The sequence below is a fragment of the Aedes albopictus genome, chromosome 2 (assembly GCF_035046485.1).
Source record: "Aedes albopictus strain Foshan chromosome 2, AalbF5, whole genome shotgun sequence".
NCBI lineage: Eukaryota > Metazoa > Arthropoda > Insecta > Diptera > Culicidae > Aedes > Aedes albopictus.
In genome coordinates this window covers 499,129,988-499,154,803 of record NC_085137.1, presented here as the reverse complement: position 1 = coordinate 499,154,803, position 24,816 = coordinate 499,129,988, and the positions used below count along the sequence as shown (strand labels likewise).

General features: G+C 38.6%; 1 protein-coding gene across 7 annotated transcripts in view; it reads left to right on the top strand.

Annotated features, from left to right (window-relative positions):
* LOC109622511 (uncharacterized) overlaps window positions 1-24,816 on the top strand; it is a 112,374-nt gene that overhangs the window by 51,958 nt on the left and 35,600 nt on the right. For 3 of the 7 annotated variants that reach the window (XM_062854384.1, XM_062854385.1, XM_062854388.1), the window contains exon 2: window positions 4,548-4,894. The exons of 1 other annotated variant lie outside the window; for it this stretch is intronic. In XM_062854384.1, the coding sequence (XP_062710368.1) occupies window positions 4,857-4,894 (38 nt within the window). In that variant the 5' untranslated portion in view covers window positions 4,548-4,856. The remainder of the gene's footprint in view (window positions 1-4,547; window positions 4,895-24,816) is intronic. 3 more of the 7 variants (XM_062854387.1, XM_062854389.1, XM_062854390.1) reach the window with 2 other exon arrangements.

Genomic DNA, 24,816 nt, shown 5'->3' with positions numbered 1-24,816 from the left:
CTCTATTGGTTCATCTCGTAACAAATGCAGGATTCCTATGTGTGGTGTTTAATTTATGTCTTTTTTTGTAGATATTTTTATCTCTTTCTGACAAACGATATTTTTTTCATCCAATGTTTCATCTCCATGATTATCATATTTTTTTGGTTTGCATCCACCCATGGCCCACAATCGCTCCCACTTCCTGGCGAAAAGAACTAGTGACAACCAGTGAACCATCTGTAGTGGCGACTGGAGAGATGTGAGAAACTTTTTCACCGCAAAACTGCCGTCATCATTGGGGTCGATTTATGGTTCTCTGCCTTGCGGCGACACTTTTGGCACGTTCCAGACGGCTTGAAACTCGTGTCGACGACAGGTCACATCCCTTTGGCACCGGGACCGGCACCGGTACCAAACTGGAACAATTGGTGTTTATGTTCCGCATGCACACTACTGCTACTGTCTGTAACAAACGAGCTGGCAGAGACAGGGATGAACATTGCAATCCCATAGGATTGTCGCTTCGTTTTTCTTTTACCAGAAAAGTCGTTCGTGTGGTTGAAATTTTGTCCTAGATTATTCGAAATGAACCTGTGAGAAACTATGATGCAGTTTTTTTGGTTTGAGTTATGATTATGTAAAAGAAGACAGAGAACACAGCGAGCACAGAGAACACAGAGAACACAGACAACACAGAGAACACAGAGAACACAGAGAACACAGAGAACACAGAGAACACAGAGAACACAGAGAACACAGAGAACACAGAGAACACAGAGAACACAGAGAACACAGAGAACACAGAGAACACAGAGAACACAGAGAACACAGAGAACACAGAGAACACAGAGAACACAGAGAACACAGAGAACACAGAGAACACAGAGAACACAGAGAACACAGAGAACACAGAGAACACAGAGAACACAGAGAACACAGAGAACACAGAGAACACAGAGAACACAGAGAACACAGAGAACACAGAGAACACAGAGAACACAGAGAACACAGAGAACACAGAGAACACAGAGAACACAGAGAACACAGAGAACACAGAGAACACAGAGAACACAGAGAACACAGAGAACACAGAGAACATAGAGAACACAGAGAACACAGAGAACACAGAGAACACAGAGAACACAGAGAACACAGAGAACACAGAGAACACAGAGAACACAGAGAACACAGAGAACACAGAGAACACAGAGAACACAGAGAACACAGAGAACACAGAGAACACAGAGAACACAGAGAACACAGAGAACACAGAGAACACAGAGAACACAGAGAACACAGAGAACACAGAGAACACAGAGAACACAGAGAACACAGAGAACACAGAGAACACAGAGAACACAGAGAACACAGAGAACACAGAGAACACAGAGAACACAGAGAACACAGAGAACACAGAGAACACAGAGAACACAGAGAACACAGAGAACACAGAGAACACAGAGAACATATAGCGAACACAGAGAACACAGAGAACACAGAGAACACTGGGAACATTGAGAACATAGAGAAGACAAGAAAATCTGAGAACACCGAACATATAGAAGGAACGGTGAACACAGGGAAGACAGAGAACATTAAGAACTTAAAAATTACGGAGAATACTTCAACATTTCAAAGATTCTAATCATAGCATCTGTACCAAGATCATGAAAAGTAAAATGCTTAGATTTAGATTAGTTTTTTCTCAAGTCGTCTACCCATGAGCGTGCACGTGTCTTTCATCAACTCCCTTCAATTATTCAAATTCTGAATCGTGACCAACCACACATATCGTTCCCAGCACCAACTCGAGAAACGAAACTCGAAGCGAGACGCGAAACAAGTTTGCGTTGAACAGCGTTTAAACCGACGACAACGACAACGACGACGACACAGTTCATCGAGAGCAATAATTACATGCTCATATCAGTTACAGGCGATCGCTTGCTTACTTTGCTTGCTTGCTCGCTATAGGGCCGACTGCAGAGACGCATTTAGTGCGATGTTATCAGATAGCGCCGCCCGTCAGCTGGGCTAATTGAGTTACCGTGTGAAGGCTCTCTCGGCTTGGGCTTAACTGCTGCTGCTGGCACACGTCACTGTATCAACATCAGCATCAGCGCATTATCGTTTTGTCACAGTTGTGTGTGCAGCCAGGTAGATGGGAAAAGTGACGATGAACAGGTGGAGATCGTGACTAGGGTTGTGGAAGATTGTCGATGGAAGATAGAAGATAGAAAACAGAAGATAGAAGACAGAAGACAGAAGACAGAAGACAGAAGACAGAAGACAGAAGACAGAAGACAGAAGACAGAAGACAGAAGACAGAAGACAGAAGACAGAAGACAGAAGACAGAAGACAGAAGACAGAAGACAGAAGACAGAAGACAGAAGACAGAAGACAGAAGACAGAAGACAGAAGACAGAAGACAGAAGACAGAAGACAGAAGACAGAAGACAGAAGACAGAAGACAGAAGACAGAAGACAGAAGACAGAAGACAGAAGACAGAAGACAGAAGACAGAAGACAGAAGACAGAAGACAGAAGACAGAAGACAGAAGACAGAAGACAGAAGACAGAAGACAGAAGACAGAAGACAGAAGACAGAAGACAGAAGACAGAAGACAGAAGACAGAAGACAGAAGACAGAAGACAGAAGACAGAAGACAGAAGACAGAAGACAGAAGACAGAAGACAGAAGACAGAAGACAGAAGACAGAAGACAGAAGACAGAAGACAGAAGACAGAAGACAGAAGACAGAAGACAGAAGACAGAAGACAGAAGACAGAAGACAGAAGACAGAAGACAGAAGACAGAAGACAGAAGACAGAAGACAGAAGACAGAAGACAGAAGACAGAAGACAGAAGACAGAAGACAGAAGACAGAAGACAGAAGACAGAAGACAGAAGACAGAAGACAGAAGACAGAAGACAGAAGACAGAAGACAGAAGACAGAAGACAGAAGACAGAAGACAGAAGACAGAAGACAGAAGACAGAAGACAGAAGACAGAAGACAGAAGACAGAAGACAGAAGACAGAAGACAGAAGACAGAAGACAGAAGACAGAAGACAGAAGACAGAAGACAGAAGACAGAAGACAGAAGACAGAAGACAGAAGACAGAAGACAGAAGACAGAAGACAGAAGACAGAAGACAGAAGACAGAAGACAGAAGACAGAAGACAGAAGACAGAAGACAGAAGACAGAAGACAGAAGACAGAAGACAGAAGACAGAAGACAGAAGACAGAAGACAGAAGACAGAAGACAGAAGACAGAAGACAGAAGACAGAAGACAGAAGACAGAAGACAGAAGACAGAAGACAGAAGACAGAAGACAGAAGACAGAAGACAGAAGACAGAAGACAGAAGACAGAAGACAGAAGACAGAAGACAGAAGACAGAAGACAGAAGACAGAAGACAGAAGACAGAAGACAGAAGACAGAAGACAGAAGACAGAAGACAGAAGACAGAAGACAGAAGACAGAAGACAGAAGACAGAAGACAGAAGACAGAAGACAGAAGACAGAAGACAGAAGACAGAAGACAGAAGACATAAGACAGAAGATAGAAGACAGATGATAGATGATAGAAAATTGATTACAATCCTCGATCCAATTTTTATTTCCACAAACTGTTCCATTGCTTTTGAGGTTAATGCCCTCCAACTTAAATAAAATCCCCTTTTTCGGTCACGATTCTCCCGTACTTCACAGAGTAATAAACATCAATCTATCACCATAAATTCCGCAAACCGTCTATCCACCCAATTTCGGAATCCAGCGCACTGGACTGTCTACTCACCTCATATAGCTCATACCTGCTTAACCGTCCGTCTTCAGTGCAGTGCAGTGTGTGCAGCACTCGCCGCATTATCCCAACTCGATCCTCGCACCACCGTGAGTGAATCGGTAATTAGCTCACTCGCAAGAATATCCAATCCAAATTCAAACCGCCGAGCACGTGCATCGAATTAGGGAAACTCGATGGGTCCCAGTCTCCAGTCCCGATTATGTCGGTCGCACACCGTATTGAGACGAAAAACGCACACATGTGGTACCGTGGACTGATTTTGCGTAAAGCTGCCATGGGGAAGATGGGGCAAGATGAGCGTCCAAAGGGTTCATGTGTTATTTTTTCTGACCGACAAACCATCAAGTCATCATTACCAACGTAGGAGTTGATCGGTTTCTTAGAAAAATACATGCGAAAAAAAAAACAAAACACAAAAAAAAACGAAAATACATTGGTATGGTAATATAAAATGAGAGAAAAGGTCGAAACTGCCTAGGTGTCGACCATTTTTTATGGAATGGAAACTGCAAATAAATTTCTTTTTTCACAATTTCGTCTTGCGACTTTCTCAATCTTATGACGTTTTAGCTTCTTCGTTTGCGACGATTTGTCGTCGTTCGACCTTTTGTCCTTTGAAGCTCATCTTGCCCCATCCACTCGCAACCAGCCAGTAGTGCCTGCCCGTACTAGTGATAGGTAGTGTGCCGCCGATTTGTCGATTTGTTCTATTTGAATGTGCACCGGCGAATTGCTAATTGTCAAAACAGAACACGTTTCTCGTAGGCGTCCGGTATACCTACTAGGTGGACTTCTTCCGCAAACGCATCGGTTTGCAGGCAAGCAGACAGGCAGGTGAAATATTCAGTGAACATGGTGGAAGTGTGTCAGGGCTGCTGCTGCTGCTGCTATCACCGAGAAGAGGATAACGAAACTAGACCACTGCTGAATCGAAAGTGATTGGAGGTGAATTTGAAGTGATTTTTTTTTGTTTTGTTTCATTTGGATTAAAAGTGACGAATAAGAGCCGAAGAAGAGGCAACTAGAAGCCGTTAAGACGTTTTTAGAGGATATCAACGATGGAAGTGTGCTGCTTGAAAATGGCATCCAGATGCAGGTGAGTAACGGTTTTGTTTTGCTCCAAAAACATTTTTAGTGACAAATCAGAGCCGGTAATCGGTGCTCGTGGTGGTCAAGCAATAGTGCCCAATTCAAAACGACACATGGTTATCATAACATGTTTGCACACGCAGTAGAATTGATTGGTTTATTTGTACATTTTCCTGCTAGATTTTCCTGGAAGTTTAGACTTATGAAGACAATGTGCGCATGAGATATTTTCTGAAAGTTTTGCTACGAGAAGTTTGTGAAAGAATTCTAACGACTTTTGGACAGATTGTGGTGCATGTTGAGATCTTTTGCAGGCGTTCCGTTTCCCCTTAGTAGGACAAGTTCCTGATGTTCAGAAGAATTCAAGAGGAACTTCAAGAAGTATTTTAAGGGTAACTAAATATATGCAACAACTTTCAGTGGCCACAAAGAGTCAGAATGGTTTTAAGAATTCCCTAGGGGTTTCGATAACATTTTTGATTGGAATTCAGATGAATTTTTGTAGGATTTTCAGGAAGTGATTTATGCGAAATTTATAAAAAGAAATTCCTGGAATACTTCTGGCATGATATGGAGCTGGTATGGATTTTATCCAATTGAATAGGGGTTGGGACTAATTGTAGACCAACATGCGAAAAGGCGTTAGAACCATTGCGAAATTTTGCTTCTTCTGCTCCTCCTAGGCGTATTTGCAATTATTCATGTATTTAATCTGTACAGTAACAGATAGAGGGCCCATATAGCCGAGGCGGTAAACGCACGGGTATTCAGCATGACCATGCTGAGGGTGACGGGTTCGATTCCCGGTCGGTCCAGGATCTTTTCGTAAAGGAAATTTCCTTGACTTCCTTGGGCATAGAGTATCTTCGTGCCTGCCACACGATATACACATGCAAAATGGTCATTGGCAGAGGAAGCTCTCAGTTAATAACTGTGGAAGTGCTTATAGAACACTAAGCTGAGAAGCAGGCTTTGTCCCAATGAGGACGTTACGCCAAGAAGAGAGAGAGTAACAAATAGAGCAGAGTTCCCTATATCTGAAAAGGGGAATAGTTTGCATAAATAAATTGAAATGCGCCTAGGAGGGAAAAAAGAAGCTGATTTGTGCAGCGGTTGTCCATGTTGGTCCAGAATATTGTTATTATTATTGTTTTCATTGATGAGGCTTTCAACCCTTCTTGGTTGGTTGGCCTCAAAAAGGCCAACCTTTTAAAGGCCAACCTAGAATTCTCAGGGTGCATTTTTAGTAGTACTCCCCAACTAACAATCACTCATTTTACAAGCACCTTTACGGCGAATTAAAATTCAGCATGATACTGAATAACATTTGGATAATTTTCAGACACAACCTTTGTTCGGGTTTTGCTCACACAAATTTGGAGAAACTATAAAGCATAGTGTTGTGTATCAACTGAACTGTTTGTTGTTAAATTGTTTTACAACTTTATAGTAAAGCTGTTATTCAGCTTTAGCAAAAATGATAAAAAATTTAAAAAAATATTATTTTTTTCAAATCCCACGAGAGTTAAAAACTGGCACTTATGCTGTGAACAATTATTGTTAAATAATAATTACATTACATCAGTAGCGCAGCCAGAAATTAACTATGTGAGGGGTTTTTGACGATCAATAATACCCTTTTCATAGTTTGACACTTACATTTCGTAAACAGCAATGTATAATGAGGGCATTAATATTTAACTTCAGCCGTTATGTGTTGAAGTAGCGACGCAGGTGACAAATTTGTTCGCCAAAAAGCGTTTTATACTGAAAATTAGTTCCACAAATTTTGGCTCTGGGGGGTTTCAACCTTAAATCCTCCTCGTGGCTACGCCACTGTTTTTTTTTCTGGTAAAATGTCTTTACCAACAATGCAACTGGCACATGCTTAGTTGGATAAAAAACGATCACGATCAAATCTGACTATACATGTCAATGGTTGCTCCTCCGAGATTGATCTGAGCTGGTACCAATTGCACTGAGATCCAAATGAATAAGGGCTGGGACACTCCACTAATTCTCAAATTGCAATTTAAGCAGCTCATACATTTTTTATCAATAACGGCGCCGGCCACGTCCTTATAGTCAGTTGGGAAGGGAAAGGAATGTTAGAGTGTACTGGTTGTTGCTACTAAAGACCGAGACCACATCTGCATCCCCACAACCAGCACGGACTGGGGTAATTGTTAGATGGATAGGATGGGAGATCTGGGAGTCACCGTGGGTCTGTGATGCGATCCATCGATAGGGGATATTTATAGTGTTCGTAAGGTGATAGATTGTGTGATGAATACTTTGAAGGTCAAGCGACACAGTTCGCTTTGGTTGCATAACTTGTAGGTGTTATATACACTGTGCTGTGGAAATTGGAAGGAAGGAAAACGAGTTTTTGCAATTTGTTTCTGGTTCTAGCGATGGCTATGAACATATGAATATACATGAGTTGTACAAGAGAAGAGAGTGGATAGAAAGATACAAAGCAGGATGAAAGGGACGGACCAGGGATTTAACCCATGATCTTCTGCATACGAATCAGAAGCGGTAGCCACTAGACCACCAAGCCCGTCTTATGGCACATGCTTAGTTTGATAAAAATAAAAACTTGGAAACATCCAGTCTAATAAAAATGAAATCTACTCTCTGTGTGAATTTGTAGTTATAGCCATTAACGGCAGATGTAAAGGCATGTCTTGAATTTGAAAACATTCATATTTGTGAACAAATTTTTGATTTTAAAAATTCAATTAAGAGTTTTCAAAACTTAGTGCTATTATTGAAGGATGTTTTTGAAAAGCTACTTAAGGCATACCAACACCAACATGTCTATTTTGGCTTTGTTGGCGAACTTTTGTGATTACAGCTAAATAATGTCTCAACGAGGAAATGAGTCTCGTGCAAACTCCCTCAAGTGTGTGAGGATTTTTTTATAGCGAATTAACGAAACCCACAAGAACGTTTCTAGCACATTCAGTTGAATAACCGGTTTTTTTAATTGAAATTGCCAGTATAACATTATTTAAATATTGATTATTTTTGGATTCTGAGCGACAATTTTTCTTGTGATTCTGCCACAAACACTTTTCTGGATCTTCGCTTTATAATTTTCACTGGGAAGTTTTTCAGAAATAACCCCCTGAGATTTCCAAATAATATTTGAATTTTTTTTCCGGTCCAGTGTTATCGTTTTCCCCAAACTTGTCACACTCGGAAATGTAATATTAAATAAAAAACATACCCCAGGATGCAGCTTATTCTGCATTGAATTTCCAAGGATTGTTCCCCAGGATCTTATAAGAATATGCCCCCTGGAATCCTCCACATACCTTCTACGAGTACTTCTTGAAATTTCACTTATGTTATTTTCAAGTTTTCCTAAATTGAAAACAAAGTGTAGAGAGTGCTTCATAAATTACTCCAGGCATATGAATGGAAAATTTCCAGGAATTCGATCAGGGATATGCCGAAGAATCTTTTTTTTAAATCGCTCAGAATTTCTTTAATAACAGCTCTACCACAGACAAACAGACGTAACACCTAGAACAATTTTCGTGAAAATTCATCGCCCACTTCACATTGCAATCATCTGGTGCAAATGTTTCACGAAACACTGCGTTGTGCAATATCGTCAACAGAAGGCGCTCATGTGAAACGTCAAACGCAAAGAAAAACGATGCGCGTGCCTCTGGTTGTGAAAGCCACAACTATAAATATGTTATGATCGATAACAGCGTGGTCGATGGAAAATACGTCTGTTTGTCTGTGGCTCTACAATACCCTGCAAATGGGTTCTTTTCTGAAAACCTGGATAAAATTCAGGTGAGAATTCGTTGCAGGAAATTGCAGAGCAGCTTCTAATACTGCTGTTTCAATAGGTGCGTCTCCATGAAGTTCTTTAATGATGTTTACAGACATTTTTCAATCGTTTATTTTTCCTGTGATTTTAATGAGAACTCTTTAAAAAACAACAAAAGTCAAAGTATGTCAAAGGATCAGATGTTTTCCAGTAAACCCTTGAATTCTTCCAGATGCTTTCCAGAAGAAATTTACCCAGGGGTTTGTCCAAGAGCTTCAGGAATGCCTCCGAGAGCATTTCGAATAGGTTGTTTGGGTATTTCTGATGGAATACCTTCTAAGATTTTATCATTATTTTTATGAAAGTTTCCCAAGATATGCATTCATTTTTTTTTCATTGAATTTCATCTCTTCCGCCACAAACTTAACAATGAGTTTCTGCATGAATTCTACCAAGTATTTTCGAAAAAAAATCCTTCGGGAGTTAAACTAGGAGTTGCTATGGATTTTTTTTTCATGAGTTCTTCCGTGAAATACATCAAGAATTACTTTCAATTACAATTCTCGCGTTTAGTATCATTCGGGCGTATCTACAATGATCGATTTCTCTTCATAGATTTTCTCTTCGGATTAATAAACGCGAGAATAATTTCAATTTACATTCTTAAACCAATTCGTCAAATTTTCTGCCCAGCTCACCTTTTCTGATTGATCCCGACTATAAACTCATAAATCTGAAGTTTTTACCTCTCTTCTGGCAGAGGAGCGGGGCATTGGTTTAAAATTTTGAAAAGTTGAAAATATTTGAGGTTTTTCGATCGCCAATTCGGCTTAGTGCACGATATAAAAAATAACCAAAAGATCGAAGGTTTTTTTCCTTCTTTTCTTTTTCAGGTAAATGATGAATAGGCTCGTGTTCATGGCGATGGCACAAATTTTCTTAAATGGAGAACGTGCCTCTGCAGCCGACCTATTGATATTTGATACCTGGCCTGCCTCGCTTCAACTTAGTGTTCTTTGAGCACTTCCACAGTTATTAATTGACGGGCTTTCTTTGCCTGCCATTGCATGAATTTGTTTATTGTGAGGCAATGACAATGATACACTACGCCCAGGGAGTCGAGAAAATTTTCCCGACCGGAACGGGAATCGAACCCGCCGTCTCCGGATTGGCGATCCATAGCCTTAACCACGAGGCTAACTGAAGACCCACATGACTGGAGAAAACTCACATGATTTGTATTCAATTTGAGGGAAAATATTCTTCTTCATATAAAAAGCCACGAATAGTCCATGAAAAATTGCCAAATGATCCATTGATAACTTACCAATATTCCAGAGAAGCGTACCAAAAATCCATAAAGCAATCATTTGGATCCATGAAACATTGTCGAATTTCTTTTTGTAAAATTTAGCAATAAAAAATCCAGAATTTCATGAACCGCACCATGACATGGCTGAAACGATCCATAGAATAATCCTTGAAAAATAGGAAACGATCCCTAAAATACAAAAATGATCCATAGAAAATAGAAACATGATTCATAACACATATCAAAACGATCCATAAAATATAGAAAATTGGAAAACGATCCATACAATATAAGAAATAATCCATAAAATTGGGAAACATAAAGCGTGTTTCATGGATCGTTCTCTTATTTTTTTGGATCATTTTCCATATTTTCTATGGATTGTTTCCTATTTTTTATGGATCATTCCAATCATTTCAAGGAGTAGTATATGAAATTCTGGATTTTTTATTGCTAAATTTTACGAAAGGCATTTGACGACGGAGCATTTGACAATGGTTCATGGATCCAAACGACAGCTTTATGGTTTGCAGGTACGCTTCTATGGAATACTAGCTGGCCCGGCAAACTTTGTCTTGCCTACTGCTTTTTTTTCACTCTGACCGTTCCAAATACATAGAAAATTTTCAAATCCGACATTCCGCACTCCAGTTATGCGCGGTCCCACGTATGCCACTGCATTTTTATATAGGGTCTTGCACCATTTGGGTAGGTGTATCTATTTTGGGCACTTGCCGCAATAACCAAATCAATTTCAAATCGATTGATTTGATTTTTTGTACAGACTTAGATAATGTACGTGCCTAACTCTATAAAAAAATTCAAATCAATCGGTTTGAAATTGACTTAGTTATAACGGCAAGTGCCCAAAATAGGTGCACCTGCTCAAATGGTACAAGACCCTATAAAGAAGTTTGAAAAGTTATCATTGGATCATTGGGCAACTTTTCATGGATCGTCTTATAAGTTTAACAGTGCAAACATTGGGCTGTCTTCACTTTGATGAGGGATGTGTGTGATTCATACAACCACAATCTAAATCAAAACGCTATGTTTTATTTTAATAAGAATATAACACATTTCGACACCTAAGATAACGAACTCGTTCAAAATATGTAGAAAATGCAAAAAAAAAAATAAAATAAGAATATTATTAACTGGCATCATAACAGTAAATCATACGGAACTGCTACAAGCTGCAAACGGGGAAGCACGACTACAAACAAAGCGACGACGACGGTGGTTTAAATATATAAAAAAGTTCAAAATTATTCTAGAGACATTCCAGAAAGAACTGCTGAAGAAACACCTGCAGGAACGATATTGATGTAGACTCTCAAAGGAATTCCTGAAGTTAATTCTGGGGGATTTTCTGGAAACTCTTAAAGTAATCTCTGTATGAGCTTTTGTAGCAATCTGTGGATGACTTGCCTAATAAACTGCTTTCAGCAGAAGATCTCCGGATTGACTGCCTTGAATTCCTGCTGGTATTTCTAGAGAAACTCTTGGAAGAGATTCCTGAGTCTTCTAGAAAGATTTCTGATAAAATTCCTGTAGAACATTCTCAATGAATTCCTTAAGGAATTCTGGGAATGATTTACAAAGTAACTCCTTCAGGGACTGATACAGCATAGCTGTACTTTTAAATAAACTGGAGGAAGAAAAAAAGATTTCTCAATTTGAACAGAGCCTAGTTCAAATTCTTTGCTTATGTCGTTTTTCTTTTTGAACCTGGGTAGGAACTGGATTGGCGGAAAATGGGTAAACAAACAAACGTCAAACAAACTCAAACAAACTTTAGTACAAGCGAAACTGAAGTCGGGTTGGGGTTGAAACTGTGATCTCATCCAGTTCCAACCCAGGTTGGAACTGAATCAAAAAGAAAAACGGCATTAGTTCCGAAAAAACAAAACTACAAGCAATGTGAACCATCCTTTGAAACATGAGAAAATGACAGCAGAATAAAAAAACAATAGTAATTTTATTTAATTTAAGTTTCAAAATTACAGTTTGAATAGCATTCGATAAATTCATGAGCCATCCCTGATTATAACATACAATTAATGTTTTCCTTATTAAATAAATTTTGTGTTCGAGCAATTCCAGAAGCTGAACTCATAAACACAAATCAGAACGATCCAATTCACACCACAATTAGCTCTGTTCTCCCCAGGGGGTCATATGTTTTCCGAAGCTATTTCATCACTTAATAGAAACGTGGATTCCAGTGCACTCTATATCTATAGGTGTTCTAACGCGCGGAGAGAAAACTTCCGGTACTGTCCAGCGGTAGACCACACTATACGGCTACAGGGCGTAACGCGTTCAAGGTCGAAGCTGACCGGAAGTAAGCAAATTACCCGAAACCGTTTCAACAACGGCCAGCCTGTGGGTAACTATCTACAGCTCAGCAAAGCATGTAAATCACGATTTCCCCACTGTCCGTGCGCTCGCGGAAAATTGTTTCTCTACCCTCCCAAACAGGTAAAATGATTCAACGGCAGCTCGACTGGAAGGGAATGTGTTTTTTTATTTTGCTATCTTGTCACGGCATTCGTTTAATGTGGCAGGTAATACAACTTTGTTTTGGGAACGTCGAAAACAATTTGGATGTTTTGTTTGCGACAGATAAGCTACGAACAATGCAACAACAACGGTGCGGTGGAAACAAGCTTCGCCTTTGACCTTGGCATTCATGTTCCGGTGCGCATAAGTACCAACCTACTCATCCGTCCCGTGGGACTTTCCACTTGTTCGGCAGTAGAGGTAAAAAAGTTGTGTAAGGTAATGTGGGGCAAAAATCATTCTCGATTCTCGATGAAATCGTGCTCTGCTCACTGTTTATTTTACACAACGAGCAATGCACTCTTAACAAGGAATCTTCCAAAATTCAATTCACGGAAAAACATTTTATTCATTAAAAATTCGTAACCTGTTTTTTTTTTAATTTTTTTAACATTTATTCTGAAAACAATCATAAAACGATTTTTCAAATTAACATCGTACTCTTTCCCCATTTTTCACCTCAACACGGTGGGACAGAGCGCATCCATTTGTTAGCGACCAGTGAAATTTGGTTTAATGGCGCTAGTTTTACAAGCTTGTTTTATGGCACTTCAACTACTAACTAACAATCGCCCCAATAAATTGTGTCATGATGCCACAGCAAGCTAAAGAGCTTGCTTTGCATGTCAAAGTGTAATCAAATCTAATTCTTTTGCAAATCAGCAACTGGATTTCGAAGTGTGAGCTATAGGAAGACCATTACCGATGACCTACTCTCATGGTGCAATCGATTTATTAATCAAAAGATAATTGATCGCCAATTGGGCCCATCAAACGCGACAATATAGAAATAGAATCATCGTACAGTCTCCGTTCGTATTGCAGTGGATGATCGCAGCTCTGTAAAGCTCTGGGGAAATAACCAGATCTAATTGAGCTGATAGATCGCTCTCGTCGTCGCAGTAGGCTACATACCTAGATGACATGTTCTACGCGGTTCTACTCTACAGTAGGCACTGCCTGAATCTGTCTGTTCATCATATGCTAACATAGTAGACGTAGTCGTTGTCGTCGTCAACAACGTCGTAGTGCTTCATTTATCAGATAACAATCGTTCGGGTGCAGGGCTATGGCTGACTGACACAACAATTCATCAACAGGGCGATGAATGTGGATATAAAAAGGCATTATATGCACAGATACGGTGTCGAGTTGGTTACAGGTCGTCGTGGTTGATTTATTGGAACGGTTCTTGCCAAGTCGAGCTGTGCCAGGGTATTTGCAAAAAAAATGTTTGTGATTTATTGAAATTAATTTACAAATACTTCGTAAAATGGGAGAAACTTTTTGAATTTCTGAAACTTTCAGACAATTAGCAAAAACTCGAAATCAACAACGCCACGTTAGACCCATTTACCATTAGTCGTTCAAAATCGCTTTACAATAAAATAATAAAAAAAATAATAAAAAATTGAAAAAGATGATTGTTACCTACTGGGGAAACTCGTAATTAGAAGGCACGAAATGTTGCTAATTGACAAATTGAGAGATGAAATTTGTGAAAAAAATCGCGTTCTGGTGGGATTCGAACCCACGACTCCGTATTCGCTAGACCGGCGCTTTAACCAACTAAGCCACAGAACAGGTAATGGTTCTGCGGAATAGAAAGCCAAACTGACTCCGAAGCCGCACCGTGAACACTCCTATTTCACAAACTCATTTCTCTTTTCGGCTTAGATGCCAATCCACAACACACTCCTGTTTGTGCCCACTAACGACAAGTGCGAGCGAATTATTTATATGAAGCCGAGACTTACTCTCGCACTCCGCATACCTAGCCACCAGGCAGTTTGTTTTGCTGGTGTCTAATTAGTATGCGTCGAGAGCTCGGCACGGTCGGACGCTCGGACGACCGAACTGCGCCATGTGACGCAAGCAAGTTTTCCCAGTATGTTTCAGACATACCAGCAAACCTGGTAATATGCCAGTAAAAAATGGGCAATATGTATCGAAATTTTGTATGGAGCGTATACTTTGGCCAAAAATTTCTCAAAATATACAATATACATACAAGATTTTCACAAGATGTTTCTCAAAAGGTTCATCTCGAAACTGGTTCATTGGTTTCCTCAGAAATATCTTTCGTAATTCCTCCTGAGATTTCTTAAGAGATTCTATAGGAAATTATTGCAAGGATTGTTACATAAGTTGATGCTGGCATTGCTTCATGCATTTCTTTAACGATTTATTTCTAGAGGTATTATTCCATTTATTCAGGGATTTTCTCTGGCATTTATTTGGAAATTTCCTAAAAAACTCTCCAATTGTCAATGTTGTTCCTCCAATTATCCTTTCTGGTATTCCTCCAGACATTGCTTTGAATTTATCCAGACATTCCTCAGTGAATCTTTCAGATTTTATTCTCTTTCAACAATTACACCAGAATTTATTCCTTAGCATTTTTCCTTTTTTTGTATTTCCTTAGTCGTTCTCTGAAGAATTTCTCCAGGGTTTATAATTTTTTCGACAGGATTTTTTTCAGAAAATCCTCCAGAATTTTTGTGTTTTTTAATCAGAAATTATATAAAAAATGTTTCTGAGAATTCCTTGTATCTGGTGCATCTGTAGGAGTTCTTCAAGAATTTCTCCAATGAATCCCCAAGGGATTCCTCAGAAATTTATTGAGAAATTTTTTCAATAATTCCACCAGTATCTTTGTCTGCGATTACTGCACACTTTTTCAAGAGTTTTTCTTTGGGATTTTTATTTGAAAACTTTTTAAGATCCTTGCCATGCCATGGGTTCTCGTGTTTTATCCAAGAATTCCTCCAAAGTTTCCTTCAGATATTATTCCATTTATTCCGGGATTTTCTTGGGCATTTATTTGGATATTCCTCTGAAAAATCCTTAAAAGGTCTCTCCAATTGTCCTTTCTACTATTCCTCCTGGCATTGCTTTGAATTGATTCAGACCTGCATTTCAGATTTTTTTTTGAGTATTCTCTCAACAATTACACCAGAGTCTATTTATTAGCATTTATTATTTATTTTTTTTGTATTTCCTTAGCCGTTCTCTGAAGAATTTCTTCAGGGTTTTTCTTTTTTTCGGCAGGATTCACTTCAGAAAATCCTCCAGGATTTTTGTGTTTGTATTGGGTAATTCTCGGCCCACTATTTTACACCTTGTCTTTAAAAATGCTCAAAGTAATCATTATTTATTTTATTTATTTATTTATTTATTTATTTATTTATATCTGCAAATCCCTCGATTTTGGTCAAATGGTGGTTCATTTGAACCATGTGGCAATGATTTACAAAAAGGCAGATAACTTTTGCTAGGAAAAAAGACATCTCTAATTTTTTGATATGTTGTGTATAAATGTCTTGGCTTTCAATTGATGCATAAATTTTGAAAATCGATGGTTGCCAACATGGTGAAAAAAGTGTTTCAGTATAAAAATCCAAGATGGCGGCCAAAATCAATATGGCCGACCCAACTTTTTGTAACTGTAAATAGTAGCTCTATCTTTCCTCTTTTCAACAACATTTAGTTTTGAGATGTTTTTTCGAGAAACTTTCGAGTTATAACAGTTGAACCGTTATAACTCGAAACCACCATTTGACCAAAATCAAGGGGTCTGCAGAAATTTTTGTGGCTCCAACTAACGGGGGGTCCAGCAAAACAAACTGCCTGGTGGCTAGGTATGCGGAGTGCGAGAGTAATGTCGAATTCGTTTATTCCCGACGGTGCACTGCACCGGTGTAGCAATTGACACCGGAAAAACGAATGGTTTAGGTGCAATTTGTTGACAGCTTATGATGGTATTAGTAAGAGCGCGTGAGAGCGTCAATGAAAACAATAAAGGATAACAAAAATAAACATAATCAATGTTTTCATGATTTCCGTGATTATTTTAATTTATTTTTATTTTATACTTTCTATATCCAATTTAACAATTTTAAAAGTTTTCAATAATCTACTTGTACATGATAAACTTGTAATAATAAATATTATTTGAAAATAGTTTTCCAATGTTTTAACACTCCTACATTATTTATCTTCTTCAAATTCTCGTGATATCATAATTTTTCAATAAAAAGCAACTCTTTAGAATTCAACAATTTCCGTTGACCAATAAAAAGGATGCTAACATACAATTGTAAGCGATCTGCGTGCACAAATTTAACACAAAAAATGTTAAAGGCAGTTCAATAGAAAACGTTTAGCTACAACGTAAAAAGAAAAATAAATAAATGCTTTTTAGAAGATAACGTTATTGAAAGGTAACTCATATTAAAAACGCTTTAACCATCCTTAAGTGACATTTGTTTGATATAATTCAAAAATTCAATATTTGTTGTAAGAAAAAAAATATAGAATTTACGGTTTTTGAAACTGTTTGTACCTACAAAATGTTACTTCAGTAATATTTCAGTCCAATTTAAATGAATAAATTTTTATTCTATTCTGCGCTTATCAAAACTTTATTACGTCAATTTTTTTCATAAATAATAGTTCACTATGCGACAGAAAATTCTAATGATTAAAATCATTGAAAGTAATCCACATATTTGCGATAATCAAAAAAAAAAAAGTAATGGGAAAAATATACGTTGAATCAATTCTTTGAAAATTCATGTTACCGATAAATTTTGAAGATTCCTCAGAAGTTGATTGAAAGACGTGATAATCATCGATCAAGTTTAAATAATTTTGATTTGCTGTTTTGCTGTTTGCTGTTAAATCAATATCCAAGAAAACTGTTTACCTAATACCGAAAAGAAAATCATCATTCCTACCAAAACAAAACCACGATACAAGTTCAGCGATATGCATGTATTGGTAAAACTAGCTTTGTACCTGCTACACCGTGCTCAAACTGGGTGTAGCATTTTCTTGCACCGGTGCCAATCGGGTGTCAAAACAGAACAGTACCTGCGAATAAACGAACGGTTTCGGTGCAAGTTTGCTACACCCGGTGGCAAAGCGGTGCAGGCGGTGCAAATAAACGAATTCGACATAAGTCTCGGCTTCATATAAATAATTCGCTCGCACTTGTAGTTAGTGGGCACAAATAGGAGTGTGTTGTGGATTGGCATCCAAGCCGAAAAGAGAGATGAGTTTGTGAAATAGGAGTGTTCATGGTGCGGCTTCGGAGTCAGTTTGGCTTTCTATTCCGCAGAACCATTACCTGTTCTGTGGCTTAGTTGGTTGAAGCGCCGGTCTAGCGAATACGGAGTCGTGGGCTCGAATCCCACCAGAACGCGATTTTTTTCACAAATTTCATCTCCCAATTTGCCAATTAGCAACTTTTCGTGCCTTCTTAATTACAAGTTTTTCCAGTATGTTTCAGACATACCAGCTAATCTGGTAAAATGCCAGTAAAATGGGCAATATGTATCATTGATTCACTGAAGAATTTCTTCAGGATTTGTTTAAGAATCTCATCCAGGATATTTGTGTTTATACTCAGAAATTATGTAAAACTAGCTGTCCCAACAAACTTTGTCTTGCCTGGTTGTGGTGGTTTGACAATTGTTGAGGTCATTGCAGCACCGCACTCTAGATTGGTTGTATTTCGATCGTATTGAATTTCTTCCCAACTAATAAAAAATCAGTAATTTCACAATTTTCCTACTTTTCTAGTTGTTAAGTTCTTTTACTACTTATAAACACAGTCACCTACGAATGAAACCATGCAAGAATCATCCTGACCGGTCCACCCATTTATGAGTTTTGTTGCCTCAAAGAGACTTCAAACGCATTTTTATATATATAGATATGTTTCTGAGAATTCTTTAGGTGTATCTCTAGGAGTTCTCCAAGGATTTCTCCAGGGATTCCTCAGAAATTTATTGAGGGATTTATTCAATAACTCCACCAGTATCTTTGTCTGCAATTTCTGCACACATTTTCAAGTGATTCCTTTACGCATTCCGCAAGAATATTGTCCAAAAAATATCTGCATGACTTTCTGCAAAAACCACTGAATGAATTCTGCAAAGAATTTTTAGAGAAACCTTGGAAAGTAGTTTCAAAGCAATCCCTGTAGGATTTGAATAAAATTTTTAAGAAGAATTTTTGAATAACTCCATGGAAGAACTTTTAAAGATATCCCTTGCTGAAATTCTTAAAGAAATCCTGGCGTTCGATTTAAAAAGGTCCGAAGTTTCTGTCATTCCTATGTAGAGCCAACCTATTCAAATCGAACGCCTGAATGCCTAAGATTCTGAAGAAGTATTTGGAAATATAAAAAATATCGTTAGAGAAATTTTGGAAGAAAACTCGGCAGGAATTTCTGAGAAAAACCCTGAAAGATTTTTTAAAGATATCTTCAATAGAATCCCTGTAGAAATCGTAGGATGCACTTTTGAATGAATGTCTGGAGGAATATCCGTGAAAAGTATCAGAGAAACTATTGAAGAAATTCCAGGAGGAATTTACTGAGAACTACCTGGAGAAACTTCTCAGGAAACCATTTGTAAAATTCCTTGAGAAAACAAATTTCAAGGAATTTATAGGAAAGTTTCTGATAATTTTTTGAATTAAATTTTTGGATGTTTTTTATGTATTCTTGGAGAAATCCAGCGTCATCAAAAATTCTTTTGCATAAAATCTGTAGATGTTTCTAAAGAAATTTCCGTAGACATTTCTATGACGTATTTATTTTGAATAAATTTTTCTAAGAATTGGAGTTATCTTTGAGGAAATACCGGATAAATTTCTGGGATAGTACATTGAGGAATATCTGGAGGAAATTCTGAAGGAATCTCTGTATGAAATACTGTGGGAATCCCTGGAGGAATTCCTGCCTGAATCACTAAAGTAATAAGTAATGAAAAAAACCTCTGGAAGCTGTTTAATGGACAATGTTTAACAAATTTCTGATGAACTTCCCGAAGAAATCCCGAAGTTCTACCATCCTGAAGTTATTCCTGGTAAACTTCAAAAGGATCCCATTGAAATTTACCAGGAAGAGTTCTTGTAGGAATTCATGAGGGAATATCTTTAGGAACTCCTTTATGAAGTTCTTAAAAAATCTCTGGAATAATTTCAGAAAAAAAAATCTTCAAAAGAGTCATGTATGAAACCTTGGTAGATTTTAAGACCGAAACCTTAGAAAAATTAGTAACACAAAACAAAATTCTTGGAGGAATTCCTAAAGCAGGAATTTTAGAAAATCCCCTTGGGACCCCTTGGAGGAATTTTCAAAGCAATCTTTGAACGTGTTTTCGAAAGAATCATTGAAAAATTGTAAACATTGTAAATAAAAAAAAAAATACTATAAAATGTAAAAAAATTCATCAAAATTCTGAGTAAATTGTTGAAGCAATTTCTGATAGAATTTATGAATTACTTCTTGGCAGAATACGTGGAGAAATTTATGGATGAACATATGGAGATATTCCTTAAGGACTCCTTAGAGAAATATCTGAAGGAATGCTGGTAGGAAATTTCGGAACGAATCTTTGGTTTAATTTTTGATTGAAATCTTTAAAGGAATTCCAGAATGGACCTTGGGATGCATTCTAGATGGAATGCTTTGGAAGCATTCCTGAAGAAATCCTTGGAGGGATTGGTGCAGATATGGCTGTAAGAATTCTTGAAAGCACACTTGGAGAAGTTTCTGATGGATACTTGAAGGAATTACTGGTTCATTCCTACTGAAGGAATTTTCAAAACAACACTTCGAGGCAAGGATCAGTATATCCGCCTCATTTCAATCATATTCACTCCCCCTTGCTGAGGCGAGTCGAGAAAGATGCAGAAAGCGGATTGTACTCAAAGAACACGCAAAACCGTATCCCAATGTGCTGCGACGCGCTAGTCATTTGGCATCGTTATTCATTGTGTTTGTTGTTGTTGTCATAAATGGCGAAGGTTGATAGGAAACGATAATGCGTAGATTTTTAGTGTATTGATAATAAAACTCTGGAAAAGCAAAAAAAATAAAATAAAAATAATACATATCTTTTAAAAACATAAATGAATCGTATACACAGTATCACTCCTATTACTCACGAATCGCATCGCCGGTTGATCGGTTGTGATGCGAATATGTGAATGAATAATTTCCCAGAGTGACTTCTAACTATTTGCCGAAGGTTTCTTTCGTCACTGACAAGCAGGCACACGAACAAAAGCGACAACCGTTCGCTGCTGAATATGTTCCAATTTAAGATATAGAATGGGAAGCAGGAATCCTGCTTCGAGTAAATTTTTGGAGGAATTTTAAAAATAACCTATAGGAAATTCCTGAAGGAATCCTTGAACTAATTCCTGAAGAAATATATGGAGTAATGGCTAGAGGGATTTTCGGAATTTTCAAGGATTATATGGAAGAATTCCTGAGGTTATTCTTGGAGGAGTTCCTGGAAAAAAGTCCATGCCGAAGCAATCACTGGAGGAATTTCTCGAGCGATCTGTGGAAAAATTCCTGGAAGAATACATGACAGAACTTCAGATGGAATCCTTGGAGGTTCCTTAAAGTTTCTTGAGGGAATCATTGGAGAAATATCTGAAAAAAAAAATAACGCCGGAAGTGTTCATAGATAGAGCGTGGTAGATGAGGGCCGTAAATATAAAAAGGGGTGGCTTTCTGCCATGGAGATGGCTGCACAGCTGCTTGACTACAGCTACATCGTCGACTTTGCGTCATCGAAGTCGAATTTCAGAAAGGACATCAAACAGGCCTTGTTGAGGCTTCGCAAGTCATGCCGAAGCTAAGCAGCTTATTCAAAGTTTCACATAAGGTAGCTGGATAGCCTTCTTAGCAGCTTCTGATGGAGCTTTGCCAAAATACATGCAGAAACAAAAAAAAAAAATTTTTCAGATTTATCATAACCTAGTTGGTATTGTGATTCATGTCTAAAATTGCCTGTGATAACTATATTTTCACACATATTGCCTGCTATGTAGATTTGAACTGGATTCTCCTGCGTGATAGACTGCTAACTAGCTATCTTCACTGCTGTACAATAGTGTGGGTCATCGGAACCGTTTTCTCAGATCAAAGCTTTTTTGGTTCCGTTTCGGGTTCTGAGTATCTGTGCAAAATTTGAGCACGATCGGGTGCGTCTACACTTTGCGCATTGCAATTGAAATTTGTATGGGATTTTGTATGGGAAAACATACTTTTTTGCATTTTAGCCATAAGTTGAAAAAGTTTGTCTGAAACTGTTTAACCGATACTGTAAAATGATAGCCTAGGATGTTCTGAAAAACTTTGTTGAAGACTGGAAAGCGATCCGATGTTTGTGAAAATAGTTATAACCAACGAACCGCATGCATGTGTTTATGTTTTAACATATAAAGGAATAACAATAGCAACAAAATTATGCTATTTCGCCAAGCAATGCCAACGCTATAAGTTTTTTCATAAGCATCAGATCACTTCGCGGTCTTTGACAAAGTTTTTCAGGACACCCTAGGCTATGTTTTCACTTAATTGGTTACATGGTTTTAGAAAAATTTGAGCTTGTCATGAGAGAAATGTAAAAAAGTGTGTTTTCCCATGTAAAGTCCCATACGAACTTTAAACGCGATGCGCAAAATGTAGGCATAACCGATCGTGCTCAAATTTTGCACACTTATTTGGGTCCTGAAATGGGATCAAAAAAGCTTTGATCTGATGGGATACCATTGAATTATAGTTATAGGACTCTAAAGTCAAAAAATTTTATAAAAAGAAGAAAAAAATGAATTAAATCTTCAAAAACTCATATTTTGCGTGACTTTGGAAAAAAATGATGTTCTACGAGTTTATTCGAAATTTAATTTGTGAGAAATTCATAAAAAAAGATTGAAAATCGATTGAAAATTGAGAAAGTTATGGCACTTGAAGTGAAAACACCTTTTTATTACTCGAAAATTCAACTTTGAAGCGATTGCGCGACCTCTAAATCACAATATTTTTGGCTTAAACTCAGAGGTTTCTCTTTTTGTGTCATTTGAATCCAAAAGAGCTCACGAATTCCTGGTTTCAACAACTTTTCAAAAATAAGCCGCAGCCTACTGTACACTGTCGATAAGACCATTTCAAGCTGGAGACTATGAAATTGTTGGAAATTTGTTCAGTATTTTCTCAATGTTGTCAAATTTTGCGACATTTCGCGGCCATGGTCTCATTTCGGGGATTTCGCGGCTTCCGCGAAATTCTAGGTTATTCTAGGATAGGAAATTCGGCTTATCAATTCTTGACTTTCTAGAACGAAACGTTTATGATTCGTCCCTACGATTCGGAAACGATTGTGCATAACCTAGAACATAGATCTAACAGTCGAACTCTCGCACATCTCAATTCATTAATTTGATAAATTTATATTTGTCTTTTATTTGAGCATGCTTGAGTTTTCTACAAAAATTGAACTTATTTGCGAAGTTCCAGCAAGGCTCATCGTTAGCCTCTTAAGCAACCAGAATGTTCCATTCGGAACTTTATCTGAACTTCTGAAGTGCAGTTTGTCATGGGAAGCAGAACTTTTGGTTACTTGGCAGCCCCGTGGACTGTAGTGTACACAAAGAAGAAGTATAAGTCGAAGAAGAAGACGAAGAGTGTGAGATGCAGGTGACCACCGTGGCTCTGTTTATCTACGAAAAGGCCTAGCAAAGACACAGCTGACCTTGGTTAATCTACCTACCTGTGGCATTCGCCAAAGTCTGTAAAAGTAGGGAGTCTCAGGGTTGGCCGATCTAGCTGAACACAAGTCGTGGTAAAGTTAAAGCCCTGACAGAAGCAATCTTACAAAGCGTGTTCAAGGCGGATCGGAGATGAAGGCCACACTTTCCCTTGAAAGGAAAGCCGTTTTCTTCGTACATGATTTTCCAAGCTCTGTACGACCAATGCTGTCGCATGCAGCCTTGAAGTCGACGGATAGGTGATGCCGTAAATACATAGGATTTGAAGATCTGGTCCGTTGTCGACCGGCCGTCGATGAAGCCGGCTTTAGAACTTCCCACGAGCTCATTCGGTTTTCGCCATGATTTTCGCTGATGATCTGGGATAGGGGTTTGTAACCGGCATTCAAAATTGCTATCGCTCTGAAGTTCTAACATTCCAAATGGTCACCTTCCTTGTGAATGTTGCAGATAGTACCTTCCTTGTACTCCTCCGGTAGATATTTGGTGCTTCACGCAATTCTGGTACTCATCGAAGTGCTGCTTTCACCTATCGATCACTTCACGTTCGTCCCTCAAGATGCCTCCACGCTTATTTCTGCATATTTCGGCATAAACCCGCTGTAAGAAGCGTTGAGCTTCTGGTAGAACCTCGGTATTTCTCGAGAACGGCACATCAGCTCCATTACCTTGCACTCCGCTTCTTCAAGGCGGCGATTTTTTTTTGGAAGAGACGGGTTTCCGCTCCTGCTTGTATTGTTTCACATTCTGCCGGTTTCCATGCTGTAGCATTACCGTCCGCTCTGCATTATTCTCGTCCAGAATCGCTCTGCACTCCTCGTCAATTTGTTCCGTCAACCCTGTTCCGCATACCCGAGGGTGCTCTCGGCTGCGTCGTTGATGGCTGCTATTACTCTACTCCACTCGAGCTCATCTTCGACTGGGAATGCTGCCTCTAGGTTCTGCGTGAATCCGGTTGACTTAGTCGCTCTAGGATGTACCGTGGTGGTCGCCGGTATCGTACATTGTTCATGACGGAAAGTTTTGGACGCAGTTTGACCATCACCATGTAGTGATCGAAGTCGATGTTACCGCCAAGATTCGTCCTGACATCGACAATGTCGGACAGCTGCCGCTTATCAATCAGAACGTGGTCGATTTGCGATTCCGTTTGCTGTGGTGATCTCTAGGTGTAACGATAAGGAAGGCTGTGTTGGAAAAAGATACTACGTATGACCATTAGTATGGGACACGCTTGTATGGAAAAAATAAATCCTCACTCCAGTCGATTTTTTGGATTCCATTTAGGTTCCATATGAAGTGTACAAAATTTCAGCGCATTCGGTGAAACTATAAATTAGCGCAAGCAGTTCAGAGTTTGCATAGAATTCACTATGAGAAAAGTTACACTTTCAAACAAAAAAACCCACAGGTCGCCCTTTGTCTCCTTAATTCAAATCGATCAACGTTTCTTGTAGAAAAATCATTTATAAAACTTTCTTTCGAAGACCGCAAAACGATTGGATGCTTGTGGAAAACGTTATTGATTTATTACCGATTAGTGATCTAACAAACGGCTTTTTATTTTGTTTTATTAGCAGCACTGCTGCTGCCGTTGTTGCATAGGGTGGCGGGAGGCATCACCACCCCCAGAAACAGCAGCAGCCAAGGCAGCAGCTGCAGTGCTGCTAATAAAACAAAT